Source organism: Sinohyriopsis cumingii, unplaced genomic scaffold, assembly GCF_028554795.1.
Source record: "Sinohyriopsis cumingii isolate HCF-2022 unplaced genomic scaffold, ASM2855479v2 utg000400l, whole genome shotgun sequence".
Classification (NCBI taxonomy): Eukaryota; Metazoa; Mollusca; class Bivalvia; order Unionida; family Unionidae; genus Sinohyriopsis; species Sinohyriopsis cumingii.
In genome coordinates, this window is record NW_028315895.1 from 207,495 (window position 1) to 224,813 (window position 17,319).

General features: G+C 36.4%; 1 protein-coding gene across 1 annotated transcript in view; it reads right to left on the minus strand.

Annotated features, from left to right (window-relative positions):
• LOC149774180 (von Willebrand factor D and EGF domain-containing protein-like) overlaps positions 1 to 16,844 on the minus strand; it is a 69,459-nt gene extending 52,615 nt beyond the window's left edge. Inside the window, exons 1-6 of the mRNA XM_089945684.1 lie at positions 16,652 to 16,844; positions 14,764 to 14,919; positions 9,484 to 9,720; positions 8,895 to 8,954; positions 7,679 to 7,914; positions 3,991 to 4,080 (exon numbers count right to left, since the gene is read on the minus strand). Coding sequence (XP_089801810.1) covers positions 3,991 to 4,080; positions 7,679 to 7,914; positions 8,895 to 8,954; positions 9,484 to 9,720; positions 14,764 to 14,919; positions 16,652 to 16,703 — 831 coding nt within the window. The 5' untranslated portion in view covers positions 16,704 to 16,844. The remainder of the gene's footprint in view (positions 1 to 3,990; positions 4,081 to 7,678; positions 7,915 to 8,894; positions 8,955 to 9,483; positions 9,721 to 14,763; positions 14,920 to 16,651) is intronic.
• Positions 16,845 to 17,319: the final 475 nt, after the last annotated feature.

The following is a 17,319-nucleotide window of genomic DNA, read 5'->3' on the forward strand; positions in this document are numbered from 1 at the left end:
CGCTAATGGGCGAGGAATAAAATTACCTACTCGTGCTGGGCTACCAGAATGCCATTTATAGAATGGATAAACAAAAACTTATATTAATTAAAATAATTTGTATGTATATAAAAAGTTCAGTTGCATTAGGACACAGTCTATGTAAAAATGTATGCCTTGGAAAATGGGCACTTTGCGGCAGAATATGTAATTACGAATATTGTCAAGTCAACTTGCTCCCGTTTTAGTGCTGGACACTATCTCAAACGTAGTATCGGAGTAAAATCAACCATGTGGTCCATAGGGACCTGTTCGTAAGTAATGTCAAGTGCGCCGGCAAAGGCTTTGCAACACAAATATGGAACCCATTGTTGTAGAAAAACTCGACGACATCAACTTTACAGAAATCAATGAAATACCAGCCATGACTGAAGTGATTGCAGTTACTCATCCTGATAAATTAAAAATATTTTTAAAAATGTATTTTAAGAATAAATATAAATACGTTTATATCAGCATGCTTATCCTTCCTTAAGTTATGCAATTTGCGCGAAAGCATAACATAAAAATACCACGAGAGGCAAGAAAATGTAATATACTTGCGCTCTTACTACTTCCCCCGGATGAGCCTCATCCAACTGCAAGGCAGCTTCGTAAATCAGCTGCGCAAATGCATTACGAGATTACTGCATGGGCCAAGCTGGCTGAAATCGTTCAGGCGATTACTGATGAAAAGAGCGTCGCCGTATTGTTGCCAATATAGCTGCTGAGGCAGTTGAGCATGTACATCAACAAACCAGCTTTCAAGTTTCACAAACGCGTTCGTGATTCAGAACATTATCTTGCGATTATTTTGAATACGTATAAACTAGAAAAAGACGCGGTACAACGTTAATAAGCTATATTCAGCGTGAATAAGTTGTCACACAGTAAGGTTGGCACGCATAGTCTTATCTCGTTCAAACAGACATCTAGCATGGAACAGTGAGATATTCGCCAAACGAGGGACCAACATATGATGGAGATCTCACAGAACAACGCGAGAGTTTCACTGAAAGAAACTAACATTAGAATTCAGTCCACGTTATTTGTTTGTGTAGTCTCTGAATTGATTCGAGTTAGTCCTTCATAGGACCGAGTTGGCGCCGATTTATCCCACAGACTGGGCAAGTTGACGATAGTAAATATTTCTTCTCTGATGAATATACAGGCTTGAACTTACATAAAGGACATGTATTACTAATAAATACAATAGGCTACAAAATAATCTATCGAAGTGCAAGGGCCCCGAGTGGCCGAGTGTTCTAAAGCGCTCTCCGTTACAGATCAATCCATCTCACCTCTGTCTGCGTGGGTTCGAGTCTCGGATTCGGCTAATATGGGTATGTGAGAAAGCTTGCCAGTAGCTTCTCGTGGATCGGTGGTTCTTTCCGGGGTTTTCCCGGGTTCTTCCTCCACCATTAATACTGGCCGCCATGTATAGTCTATCTTGTGCTGAAAAATGGCGTTAAACCCTACAACAACAACAACAACATCAACAACAACAGCAATAACAACCTTGCGATTATTTTGAATACGTATAAACTAGAAAAAGAAGCAGACAATGTTCTAGGATTGTACATGATCGCGCCGCTTAGCCATGACCATGATGCATTAAAAATTGAATCCCGTGGATTCACAGCGGTACTTGTGCGATAGTGAATTACAAAGCCATTAATTACGGATTTTACATAGCTTTTTCAAAGACTCTTTTGACGTTGGAAAAATACACCAGTTCAGGTTCAGAATGGGCTCCTGACATGTGCGTGGAAGTGTAACTGCAGGTTTACGCAAAGCAGTGGTTCAGTGGGTCGAGTTATTTTAATCTGGTCGTGGACGGATTCGACGGTGCGTCCCCAAACAGTTACATCATGAATATTGACGCACATAATGCACACCTGTTTGTGTGTTTCAATGGGCGGTGTCAAAATACATTGATGTGGAATTGCATACGAGAGTGACCTCAGATACTTCTTAGAGGTTTATCTGGAGTGTCCAGACGAGCTGCCACGCCCAAATAACTGCCCCCTAATCCCGGAAGTATTTACAGTACCAGACGAGCTGCCACGCCCAAAAAAAAGCCCCCTAATCCCGGAAGCATTTACAGTATCCAGACGAGCTGCCACGCCCACATAACTGCCCCCTAATCCCGGAAGCATTTACAGTACCAGGCGAGCTGTTGTCCTAGTACCAGTGTGCGGTCGTAGATGATTCTGGAGTCAAGTTTACTGAATGCGTCAGCTTGTCCCAAATCCTCGAACTAAATATTACAACGTAGTCCACATATATGCGGTTGTGGATATGTGTATGTAAATTTCATAGGATGCTACGGTTTCAAAAATGTGTGTGGATAGCTTTTTCATTCCGATGAATACGAATCTGAGAACAGCCGCGTCAAAGAAGTTTGGAAGGGATTTTTTTGAACTCATGAATAATGCAGTGCTTGGATAAACGATCGAAAACTTGCGGTAGCTAATCTGCGTCAACCTTGGCGGTGTCAGCGAATAAGATAAACCTAGCAGGATTGTCGCTTACCCCACGTTCCATCCATACAAGCTACTTGACGGTGATATCGTTGCTGTTCTCAGTGAAATATCAAAAGTGAAGCAGAGAAAATCCATTTAAGGTAGCTCGTCAGTGATAGATATATCTAAACTGTTCATGAACATCTTTTATTGTGACAAGATCAAACCTTGTTACGGTTACAACATCAAGATGTTGTACGTGAATACAAATTCTCCGCTAATGCATGTCACAATCAACGATGTGCATGCGAACATAGCCGAATCATGTCAGAAAAATGAATTTTATACCAGGTAATGTCAAAAGGTCACTCCCTGATCAGTACTCAAAACAAAAAGGTAGCGGGAAACTTAAGGATAAATATGCTAGCAAGCTCGTTGAGGAATATGTGGGACTCAAAATGTATTTAATTATGGTTGCCGGTTTCAGCAACATTCAAAAGACACAAAACGTTATCCGGTTGTTTTGCGGCAAAGGTTCTCCGGTATGATAAATGTGTAGAACATCTTCAGGAACGATGCGAATTCAGCCTATCTGATCAGAAGTATAACGACAAACATCCACAGTTGGTTAATTTTAAGGTATGTCAATATGTCCATGACAAATCAGTACCTTATGTTTTGCTAACAATGCAGCATTGTCTCTGAGAAATTCTTTGTACGGGTCCACCTGCAGTAGCTGTGGCCTTGTTAGTGCTGAACTATACAGATATGTTTATGCGGGTCTGCAACACTCGCCGAATCTTTGGAAGTCAACGGAACGGCCTCTTTGTATCTGTTAGCAGCATCTAACGACGGTTAACGCATATTTGTATATGTGTCCATGTACACTATCATATGGGAGAAACAAAATATCTGCCTGATGAAAAACGTCGCTGGGGATCCTCACAGCAAACCACAAGCTACAATGTATTATTGACACTGGTCTGAAGATTTCCCTGCAAGACTTCCGTACATTGCACCGGATTTCTAAGTTTGCACTGGAATACCATTAATTGTTTAAACAGTGCGTGGTCGACATGTGCTTTCACGTACGTGTAAATGTGTCCATTTCACGACAATTCTAACTCCGGTTCCGCCGTCATAGGTGGTTAAAGATGCACTGCTGCAATTCTCTCTCTCTCTCTCTCTCTCTGGAAACTGTTGTTGGAGGGTAAAGTTGGATGAAGGTTATTGATATGTCTGTGGAAAACTAATAATTTGTCTCAAACTAGTAATTGAACCTGGTAGGTTTCATACAAATATCCTGTCACAAAGTTAAGATTGTCCTTAGCCTAAAGGAGCTTGCGAAAATAAGGAACGCAATATGAAACTTTTGTGGAGTCATACTTAGGCTTTCTCCTAAATAATGACCAGAAATGTACCCATGTCGTTAATACAAACACAACTTGATCAATCCACTGAAAAGAACACTTCGTAGTCATCAAAGTTATTTAATACTCTTACTCACCCTTATTCCCATCCAGTAATCACGACTCTGTAACGGGGGACTTCTTCTTTGAGGAGAATTTAAAAAGTAAGAACTTACGGCACAGCTGATCTGGTAGAAAGAGCAGAGTATTTAAGAAACATCTAAAGTATGTGATCATAATGATAATGGAGATAAGCAACAGAATTAGATGTTAATAAAGTTCTCTATCCAAAACTTATAGATGTGACATATTCCAAATTTCTCTTTATTTGTTATCTTTGCAATTAAAGCAAAAGACAAGCATGTCATGTACGCGCATTTTCAAATGATAAACTAAATATGCTTTCTTGTTGAACACATTAATACTAATTTTATTTAACTAAAGTATATTCAGTCCTGATATTTGAATTTGTTACACCTTTACTGCCAATAAAAAAACTCCCAGACGAAAATAAAAATATCGCTATGGACTTTTACAATAGTGACCAGGTACAAAACCCGGTTTTAGAAAAGAGGACGTCGAGTCTATTCGTCACAGTATAGGAGGTTCATTGTTGCAACGGAGTTACTGATCATAGCGCCTAAAATTACCTCCCTTAGCTCCAATGCGCATGCCCATAAAAAAAAATTTCCAGTTCCGGATAGTTCACCGTTCTACACTTGGTTAGCGATACATAAAGTCAACAAAGGAAGGAATCTTAGTTGTACTACAGATAATTATGGTTAAACCAATGAATCAGTTATATATGTCTAACATCTTGTGTTCATACTAGTAGAATAGTTATAGACATTACATCAGATAATTAGATTTTGTGTCCATACTTACATCATATCAGATAATTAAATAATATTTACTTTCCATACTTAAATGATATCAAATGATTAAATTAGATACACTGTCTATACCTGATAATATAGATTTATTATCTATAATTTCAGATACATTTGTAGGAACATTTCACTTTGCTCTCCGGTTTTAAGCATTTATTGCACATTTTTGACTATATAACTATAACGAAAACAATCTCAACAATTTGCATTTTCATATGTAGATATATCCTTCTTTCTCAGTTACTTTCGCAAGGCTAATAGTTTGTTTATAGCACGAGTTAAGAAAGTTATAACATAAGTTCGATAAGAAAATTATAACATGAATTCGATACGTCAGCTGATTTGTAATGCTGAATATTTTAAACCAGAAAATTTAAAAAAAAAAAAAAAATGGAACACAGTATTTTAATGTGTTCAGAGGAACTTAACAAAGCAATAATTACATTAGCTATCATAACGATAAAGGAGTGTAATTAATGCTGATGGAATGTTTATTGATATTTGGGTGTAAATATCACTTTGCTCTCCGATTTTAAACATTTATTGCATATTTTTGGCTATATAACTTTAACGGAAACCATCTCAACAATTTGAATTTTTCATATGTTGATATATCCTTCTTTCTCAGTTACTTTCGCAAGGCAAATAGTTCGTTTATAACACGAGTTAAGAAAGTTATGACACAAGTTCGATAAGAAAATTATAACACGAATTCGATACGTCAGCTGATTTGTAATACTGAATATTTTAAACCATATAAGTTTTTTTATTTCATTTATATAAATGGAACACAGTATTTTAATGTATTCAGGGGAAATTAACAAAGCAATAATTACATTAGCTATCATAACGATTAATTAATGCAGACGGAATATTTATCCATATTTGGGTGCAAATATCGTACAATATTCAGATTAATTAACATGCCCAGTGAGTTTTTTTTCATTTTCTTTATGACTTTTGAAACATCAAGTATTGGACGGTACATGCGATAACATTCAGCATGATTTTTCTTTGCTTATGCACACTTGTAATAATTCTCAAATTTGCTGGTGTATTTAGATAAAATTTCTGATTGCCACCAGCAAATTCATCTTGAACAGCCTTTTTAAAATTAGTTTAATTCTGTTTAACTTTCCTTGCATCAAACATGTAAGTTTTAAAGATCCAATTATTTCACAGATTCCGTCCTATTAGTTTGGTTCGCCTTTTAAATCAATATTGATCCACGTGACCGGATGTAAAATGACAAACAGCATGATTTAAAAAAAGAGACTGCTTGTAATAACATGAGCTACAAGTCAATAATAAATTGATACTCACAAATGTCATATTTGTTGTCTTTATCTATGAGTCACTCTTTCTATCTTAGCATCATTTTATGCTCGTTTTTAACCAGAAGTATGTTTATGTAATATACGAACACACATTCATTCGAGGATATGCATACCCATGCACCAGATGAAAGGAGACAGACATACATACAGACAGACAGGCAGATAGGTGAGAGCTACAAATGTCCTATACGTGCATAGTGTGTCTAACATCGATATTTCTCCAAACTGTATACTCTAAAATTTCCAACCGTTCAAGGAAATAAAATTAAAATAATCACCAAGGAGACTCGTCATGAAAAATATAATGAACATTAATAGAAAAGCAACAGTCTAAATCAATAATAAAAGAACCTTAAGAAGTTAGAATATTTTTCTCTTTGTCGTTCAACCTCTATTAACTGCTATGATTGAAGCTGTAAACAATAAACATATTTTCATTATTCTTCAAGCGAGATAAATTTCAAGAACTTTTTACGCAGCGATACACTTTTGCACAATCAAATAGTACAAATTAGAGCATAAGGTAGTAATGGAAAAAATGATAAAGTTCTGAAAGCTGGGAGCAGCGCAAGTTAGAGAGAAGAAAAATAAAAGACGTAAAACCAATTGATCAAATATTGATAGAATTTCTTTTTAAGACAGTGAGATGTCGATCCTGCTTGCATAATGTGAGCGGTCTATCATATTTTCTTGATCTACATCTGCCATCTTAATTGATTGAACTATCAGGAAGTGAGTTGCACCGAGATGCCCTCTGGTGTTTTCAAAGAGAGATATTAACCGTGAAACCCCCTATTGAGTCGTACGAATCTGTGTATCAATATGCGTGGCTTTCAGTGTGACATAAGAGCTCGCAACATTCAGTCTGTATTGTACTGGTCTACATCTATAGGTTTATCACGTCAAAATATGTATACGTCCTTTAATATTAATTTTGTCACATGAACTTCTCTAGGCGTGTAAATAATGATCTTCCAACGAAATATGGATGTATGAAGATCCAAATAATGTGAATAATGTTCATGTAAAGATCTGTAGAATCAAATTTTACAAAATTAGGCATATTACTGAAATAGTCGCTATTGAACGCTTATTTGACCTATATAACCTTTACTATAGATGTATATTTGCCTGTATGTATATTTGTCTGTCTGTCTCTTTAACAAAGCGACAGACCGGCAAGGTGATTAGAAGTATTAAATAATCACTTTAACTCATACATGTTAATCACTTTTGTAAAGACCTCAATAGACGAGAATACGACATATTTTTTAATTTTATTTGCATACATTTGAAATTATCTTAACAGCATCAAGTATTACATCAGTTTAATTCTCGTGGTAGATATAAATAACTCGAGAAAGAACTGTATAATTTCCCAGAAATAAGAAAAAAATAGCATCGCAAAGACAGGTACGTGCGCCATCTATTAGAAACATTTCTATTCCAGTTATATGTATCTTCTATATTTATATTTTTCTTCTTCCTTAGAAAACAGGTGTAACTTTCGTCCCTAAGATGATCCATAATAATACAACGAACGTATAGCTATAATTTACCGATTCGCCCAAGTGACCTTTCAGAAAATGCTGATCCAAATGTGCTAAGCGTTCGTTTCCACTTAAAATGGTCGGAGGCACCTTGGGATCGCGTTTGCTGTTAAAAAGCCACGTAACCTCGAATCCAACATCCGTCCTGGAGGTGTCAAACGGGATCTTGCATTGAAATTCAAACGTGTCAGTCAGAACAATAGGATTGCTAATTTGCGGATTCTGCGGAAGTTTGGGATATGCATCTGAAAAATGATAGTGTTTGATCCCAATAATTTTGGAACTGATTAAAACATTTCGCTTTATTTATGTCTTTATGTTTTTTTTGTGTACCGTTTTATATCAATATACATTTCTTAAACGTAGATAATAATACTCGAACATGCCGATCTATAACTAAATTTTTGACACAAATAGAAACTTGACTTTTATTGATTTCCGAACGACTGCTGAGTCATATTACCCAGCACCAGCACCATTTCCATGACACTTCGAGAATCATGACCCAAATTAAAGTGGCAACTGTCCAAACCGTGCTGATTCCATTGTGAAATATATGTTAGTTGATTCGTGCCATGGCTATGTTGGAAATACAATAATTCAAGGGTCACTGATATAGGTTAAACTGAAACAACTTGATCTGGAAATTAAATGTTTCATACAAATACCATAGAAATTCGAAACTACACTTTCCTCGAAATTAAATCTAAACATCGAAAATAATATTTCACATCCTTACAAAATTGTGCCATCGAAAATAACTCGCTTTCGAAGCAACAACGCAGTCCTGTAATATATTTATGAATAGCTTGTTTAACTGTTGTGTCAAGTTGACGCCATATATCTGTGTTTCTGAGCTGAACGTTTTTCACCTCGAGATTCCAGACAAAGATAATTGTGACATCCGTTATTTAAAATAAAACAAAAACAAAAATTGAATCTGACTGCCGATAAGCTTCATTACCAATTCGAGAAGTGTATGAATTTGATCCAAGATGTATTCATGGGTAAAATATTATATACTTCAAGGCTGGCTAATAAAGAGAAAGTTGTTTCCATATTGTTCCCTTTATTTCCCATAAAACATGATAATTGCCTTCAAAAAAATGTTCATCTTAATAGATCTAACTTGAATTTGCATAGGCTAATGTTTACTAGATTGCTTTGATACATAAAAACACATACAAAGTTGGATAACTAAAGGATAACAAGCATGCGAAATTACCACTACATGGTGTGAGGCCGGTCAGCGAATACTGGTCAGGTCGGCAAGGAGTACCAGTTCCTGAAATAAAATTACTAATTTTCATTTTCTGATAATACCGGGGTGGGGTGGGGGTAAAGGAGGGTAAAGTCTAAATGAATATTCAACCTGAGACGTTTAGTTTCGCTGATTTCATGAAGGGCTGATGGGCAAAAGGTCTTTATTTTAAACAGATGATGTTTTATATTTATCGAACATGTTTAAAATTTGGGTCGAATCACATATGAGCGTAATGCATTTTTCCTGTTCTCGCGACTTTTCTTCATGTGGTGTCATGTAAGAAACTGGGTTGATATGCTCCGAAGTATCCCAGAATACATCACGAATTTCAATACGAGCGTCCATCAGAATGCATTGTTTGATATGTTCTAAGTATGTCGAATTACATCAAGAATATTTGATAACAGCGGCCATCATATGCATCGTTATGACCAGAAAAAAACCTAAAGCTCAGTCCAAAAGAAAGTGTGAGAAACATGTCTATACAAGGACAAAACATTTACGAACAGCTAGAGAGGCAGAATGAAACAATGACAGATAGAACGCATACCTGCGCAATAAGCCAATGAGCATCCCCTTGTGGGCTGAAGTTCATAAACGAATCCTTTTGCCCCACAGTTCTTAACTTTAATGCTAGTTGTATACATACAGCACGTGCCAGCAATGTTACCACAAGCCTCACGAGTCACAATCCCTTCTGCTACTGTGGGATGAGTTCCATTCATCCAAATAGGGGCATGGGTTCCACAATGGTACGGCTGAACACAGCTTTCTGGCATTTGACCACCTAAAATATATGTATATTGCTTGCTTTAAATATGAGACCTGTTGTAGCTGTGGCATGCATCTCCGCTAGCGTGTGAGAAGGCGCTTTCAGAAAAAGAAGAGTGGGATTGATTCAAATTATGCAATGACGAATGTTAGCTAAAATTGTAAAGTAAGATATATGGGCAGTTGCTTAATTTAGATTGTCACTAATTGCGAATGTTAAACTAAGTATAGCGCAACATGCTTAGCGAATGTGAATATAACATGTATGCATGTATATATCCATGTGCTTTTCAGTAGTTTATACTAAGGTGTACCCAATATGTCATATATAGTTCAAGACACTTATTTCAACAATTATTCATCTACACATAAGTGGTAATTTAATGTGTTTTTCTGTATTTGTGATGATAGATTTTTTGTATATGTGGGTTTGTGTTTGGCAGCTGAATACTGAGTAAATTAGCTTTCATCGTCGTGCAATGTAGTCATATGCAACATTTTCGCTAGCCAATATTCCAGTATGGTAACCCTATATATAGGGTTATCATATCGGAACCTTGGGCAACAAAGATGCATATGCAAAGATATGGAGTGCTTTTAAAACCAGAATTCAAAAAGGCATCTTAATGTGGCTTACGGTCAACACAGCGATGAAACCAGTCTTACATTCTGTACTTTTTGCCTCGAATCCATCGCAAGGAACCCAAAAGGGTGGTTAGAGATTTAACTCAAGATTCATACATTAATAACGTTTAGACAAAATAATTATCAATTGAATATACAGATATACAGCACGTACAGAAAAAAGTGCGAGCAGAGAATATGACTATATTCCAAACTGCTTATTTGGGGATCATCATAATGGCTAGGCTAGGACTGAAAAATAAGTTGTTATTATTATTATTATTATTATTACCATCATAAAATTCTGCAAATGGCCAATACGAGCCTACCTATCTTTCTAGGAACTACAGTCAATGTTGTTCAAGACTGACTAGAATCCATTTTATTCGCAAACAGTATGTGCGGGAAAACAGCTCATGTACAATGTCTCCAAGATTGATACAAAATCTGTTTCTACTTTCAACTAAATGGATTATTCTTAAGCTTCAGTGGCATTTCATTTTCACTACATCCTGGCTCCATATTGCCGTACACTGCTTCAAAGTCCGTGGACGAAAAGGTCTGGAGTTTTTTATTATAAGTTATTCTTTCACATATTAACTGTTAAATGGTGCATGGTACTGAACTGAAAGAAATGGTACATCACTAATACCATAATTCTCAGCCAATTCTTCACAATCAGAGAGTCAGTCCCACCGGCTGCAGCTCTTAATGGCTATTGGTAATACGAATGTCTAGAATTTTCTTTTTATTATACGTTTTTTTTTTCACACTCACTGATAAATGTTGTATATTTAATTTACAGAAATCAGATACCACTATTACGATACATTTTAGCCATTTTTTCACAACCACCAACCCACCTGTACTGAATTGTGCATACCAATAGCCTTTAATTGCACCATTCAGTACAGGTGGGTGGGGGATGGTACTCGCATTGTGACGAAATGGCTTAAAGATATCGTAATAATGGGTTGAAATCCCCATATACAAATTCTAAGACTATAGTCTTCATGTTCCCTTTATGTAACCCCCTTGCAACAGTTCACTGCCTCCTTGCATTCTGATTGATATAGCACCCATGTCTTTGCAAATGTCTAAATCACCACTAACATGTGCATGACTAACTGTACAAATAAGTGTCAACTCTTTCCATGGCCTATTCGACCCATCGTAAAATCCATTGTAGAAAAGCACACGGATATATACATGAATACAAGTCATATTCATCCTCATTTAGCATGTTCCGCTATACTTCGTCTAACTGTAACGATTAGTGACGATCCACCAGAACTGTACGAAGTACCGTCTTGTAAAGTATGATGCTGCTCACATATCGTACCTGATCAGTGTGTAATTTTGCTAAAATTTGTATTTTCTTAATTTTATTCACATGCTTGTTTTGAGAGAAGTGCCTTCCCACACATTAGCAGAAATGCATAATACAACTAGTATAGTTGTAATTAAATTCAATATACATTTAATTTATGTATAAATATAATGTTTATTTATAATACGTAGCTAATGGTAAGTACTTTTCATTACATTTAGATGGGTGTTAAGACATAAAGGCTTACGTAGCCCGAAGATGTAAAGTTTGGCTGATTAATATTTAGAGCAGTACGTGCGATGAAAGTTTTGAGGAAGATAAGTCAAATGCAAAGAAGCATATAAGTTATTGTATAGTATGCCTTTCAGGAAGTTTGTGCAAGTCCCTCTGCTATTATCTTTACCGACCAAAACTGTGCTTTAAATATGGAAAGTTTGATAGCCATCGGATTACAGGTATGCGTGTCAAATGACTGCCAATGAATGAATGACTGGAAGAGTACCAATATGGCAGCCCTCATTACATGTCATTGTGATGTTTGCCACATGCATTGTACGCAGGGTCCAATGTAAATGAAATATTGTTTAAATTAATAATATTTTTAAACTCATTACACAATATACTTGACTATACCACACCAACCGACATGTTAGACCAATTCGTATTACCAATAGACCTTAAGGGAATATCTCTTTCTTCCACAATGAGTATACATTAGTCAGTGTTCCGTGAAGGCTCCAAGTGATAAGAGAGGTTTCCATGACATGTAGTGCATGAGACAATTAATCAACTGTTAGACGCGATTATTGTATGGTAAGATATGTGTACATCATGTGATCTTCCAACAATGTTGGGCTATAATTTATATTTCAAAGATAATCGTATAAGCCACTGAAAGCGTACTGGTAACGTTCGTTTTAAATCTCGGTGAGTCTGGATTCGTTCCATGTTCTAACCACCAGTATGAAATTGGTACCTCTTGCCGAATTGTCTGGTTCTCTCCACCATGAAGGTTATCTAACTGGATATCTTAGTTTACGTAAATGGAAATCAGTTGTAAATTTAATAGATGAATCAGGAATAAATGTGTTCTTTCCAGAACTAAAGGTAATAAAATAGTATGAATATTCTTGTAGTACACAAAGGCTAATATGATATCCTTTGGAGTTAAACGTGTATGATTCATTTAATAGAGTTTCCTCCGAAAGATACATTAAAAATTATAGAACGTGACTGATATATAATGAACCAGTAAAGTGCAGGAGATGATATACTAATCGGTACTGATTGGACTAAACTTATCAGATCACAGACCTATCAGACAATATCTCAATTCATTCAGTAATCAGATGCTTTCACTTGAAAGCAAATATTTGCGTTTGATTTCACTTTATTTAACATATTCACAGGCCAAAGTCTTGTCGAAATGTACAATGGATATTGGGGGAGGCGGATAAATGCTCCCGATTAGCCGTTAATCTCGTGCTCTGAATCACGTGTACATGCTGTATGTCGTATTTTCTTTTCATGGTACATACTCTAGCTTGGTTAAAAAGTTGGTGTTTTGGTGTGCCCAGCTCAAAGTATCTACAACCAACATCAACGGATGTTACGTGACTTTTTTCTTCTCATTTATTGATAATAAATAACTCCATCCCCATCCGATCCCCGCAGTTCCTTTTGGCTTTGTAACTCAACCGTCTTCGGAAGAGATTGATCACTAATCTAATAATCTGTACGTGGATTGTATTTATCGAACGGGGTATAAAAATGATCGCGAATCAAAGATGAGTTTACTAGACAAATTCATTGACTGTGGTATAATAAAAGTTTCTAGGTGATCAGCTTGCTCAACGAAAGACAGTCGTATAAAACGAAAACCTTTCTACATAACCGTCGATGGCTGGGATTGCTTATGGATTATATAAAAAGTGATGTGGCTTCTCCGAAAGACCACTTTATTTATTTAACAACAAAGCTTGCATTTAAAGCTTTTAAGAAGCAGTTGAAACAGGGCTATATTGTGGCCGTGTTTTAAAAAGCAGTTGAAACAGGGCTATGTTGTGGCCGTAGTCAGACAAAGATCATTGCACTGTAATCATTGCTTGGTCGTTTTGGCAACTTTAGTTATGGTTGTGTGATGCAAGATGATGAGCATCGATTTGCTCCAATTATTAGTCTCATCTAATGTACTGTTCCAATATGGTGAACAAGACCAAGTTTCGTGGTTATATTTTAAACGTTGGTCAAAGTAGACTTGATTTAACAGACAAATTTGTCATTTGGAAATATGGTCTTATTCACTGTTAAAAACATGTAGAGTAGGAACAAATATGGCGATCTGTCGTCAGTCATCGTTCTCCAACACATGAACCACGAATAAACTTAGCTACCTCTTTGTCCGCTGTCAAAGCTTCATATGAACCGAGTAAATCCTAGGGTAAAAATGTTATTGGACAGATGACGTCCGACGGCTACAACTTATGTCCCTAAACACGACCGACAAATGATCAAAGTCAAACTTGTTCCTTGTCAGAGCACCAGCCCGGGGGGGGGGGGTGTTTTTGGTGCTTGTGACCATAAATCTGGTTCGACCTTTATCGGACCTAAGATATTTCGTTGTCCTTAGTTCCGTTTAATTTTAAACAAGAATGCATTTCTTTTCGGAAAAAGCGATGTACTTAACAACCGAATATCATCAGTTAAAGCGTAAATAAAGTTGTTGGTTGCTACGCTAAAACCCGCGTCTCACTGACTAATAAAAGGTCGGTAGACACCTATCTTAAAACGACAAGACACACCCAGCTCTATGTCATTACAGCCGACCAAAATGACCTGTCCGTTTAGCCTTTCAGTGAAATTTTCATTATGACCTTGTAGACACAAAAATAATACTGTGCGCACGTAGTTGGGGCGAATTATCACGTTCACAACCAGCATGCATAAAGGACAAACCACCTTGGCACCTCGTACTCGTGTGGATCAGGACCTTATTACCGATTTGATGAAATATCAAACTGCCAGATCATATTCCTCAAGCAATGTGTAAAATTGTTGCTAACTTTCGCTCTCAGATAGTGAATACAATAAACTTGTAATGTTTACCTGCGTTGCTAGTAAACTTGTACCACCCCGGAGTCAAATAGTTGTCACACATCAGAGAGTCATTAGGATCGTCGACATGATAGCCAACGCTCCGAATGGTATCACTTAAATTCTTGTGAACGTCGCAGGGGTCGAAATTTTGACTTGAAGCCATCTCTGCAAAAAGAATAAAATGAAGTAAGGCAGTCTGTAACTTTAGATGATATAGAAAACAGCATAAAATAGTACACCCTCTCACAACAGAGGTCTCGATATTGTTCCAAGTTTGATAAGCAGTATAATCGGACAGCGGTTCTATGTGGAGTTTTCATATGTCTATCGTACGCAGTGGTCAGGATATGGTTATGCACGACACCAAAAACAACTTTGGACTCCACCTGTGACTGGCTCCTTTGCATGTCAACACAGAGACGATGTTTAAACAGTTATCCTGTTTTAATAATTGAACCCTCTTCATTTTGATGTCGTTTATTTAATATTAATAGAAGAGTCTTTTTCTGTTCACTGTTTCACTTGAACCCATGTTAACGAGTTCTTGTCTGTATGACCCGCGTGAAACGTAATCCCTTCAACATAAAGATACCTAACTTGTTCAGTGTCACATAAGATAACATTATAATGCGAAAGGTTGCATAAATTTCCGTATTTCTTTATTATATCGAAAAGAGACACGAATAGCCTGTTTCGTGATGTGAAATATGTGTACGGTTTGTGTATGCTTTCCATGTAGTGAGATTATTCGATCTGAGCCCAGAATGTAAGGGCATATGATTCAATTTTCTCCATATTAATGTTTACGAAAATACATAGCATCACGTATTTGTAATTTTATTTTCGTGCTCTCTACAAATGTCTTAGGCGTCGAACAAGTGAAAACAGGCAGCATATTTGAGAAGACAGTAGTATTTTTGTTACAGCATATTTTGATTAAAAGCTAATACACTTTGTTTTTATGTAGTTTATTCAGAATTGATAACTGAACTGCAGCTACCAAATATGTAGCATCTTATCTGTCTAGTACGAGATATTGCTAGCCTGGTTCCTGCACTCGAAAGACGAATGGTAGAGTTCGATCAACTTTTACACGATGCAAGCCATCGTAATAAACTTATAAAATGCACATAAAATCCAGACAGCGGCTGATTCTTCGAAATTTGACTTGATCTATGTTTGTTTTTGAAATAAACTATTTCAAGTGAAAGTTGGTGAAAATCTGCGGAAATGCATGAAAGTCCTTTTTCTAATGTAAGAGATTGGACATTATATGTGAAATCGTATTTTCATGTATAAAGGAAAATCAGCCAGTATTTTCGATTTGGCATGAAAATAAATTAATAAGATTGCCTCGTTTTGAAAATATTATTGCACGTTAACCATTGGTTACTGATATGTGTCATTATTAGCGCGAAAACCGTAAATAAATAGATGATTTGAAGTGAGACTACAACGTTTCGAGTTTAAATTTGTCTCTTCATGATTTATTTATTTTCTGGATCCATGATTTAGAATGACTATAAAACCCCTGTTGTTACTTAAATTGTATTATCATCTTGACCTTGGCCGAAATTAGTATCAGACTTGAGTCTGGTTCCTATACCCTTAGCGGATTAAGTTACAAAACCGAAAATAATAGTGCGGAGTGGTTACAATATATTTCACATTTTTCTTTGATTTTCTTCCCATACGATACCTCCGATGCATCTCTTTTGGTCAGTCAGGGTTGATACCCTTTTTTACAACAAGTGGATCAACCCTGACTGACCAGAAGAGAACCACGAACCTCAAAACAGCTGGAACCGGCTAGAAATTACAGGACTGGAATAGCTGTGACTGAAACTGATTCAGAAATATGAAATAAATTGCAGATTTAATAAAATATATTACTCACCAATTCCTACAAGAATGCATACAAAGGCATTTAGAAATATTTGTGAGTTCATGATGATAACGGTGATCGTTTTCCTCGCCCGGCTGGCGATCCAAGTACTGAAGTTTTAACTAAATACTGTTGGAGGTAAGCTAAAATATGTTCCCCACACAGAGGCCTTCAGGTGACGCTCTGAGTCCTTCAATTTACCGTTATCTAAATCCTACGGTCACTAAAGTAGGACAATCCCTGTAAAAATATGGCAGTACAAATCTTGTGTGATAAGAATTTAGAGCGAAAGATTAGAAACACTTGTGAACCAAAGCACGTGGACATAACTTTGCTGGGCAGAGCTCGGCGTACGAAGAGTCAAATACCCCGTGTTTTAAAGAAGGAATCGTGCTTGTCAGTTTTAGTATTTTCCGTATTGATCGATGGAAACATGTATGTATGTATGTATGTATGTATGTATGTATGTATGTATGTATGTATGCATGCATGCATGCATGCATGCATGCATGCATGTATGTATGTATGTATGTATGTATGTATGTATGTATGAATGTATGTATGTATGTATGTATGCATGTATGTATGTATGTATGTATGTATGTATGTATGTATGTAATAATGCATATATCCGTGCGTATAACTTTTGAATATTTTTACACATTAATAGTTAATGTAAA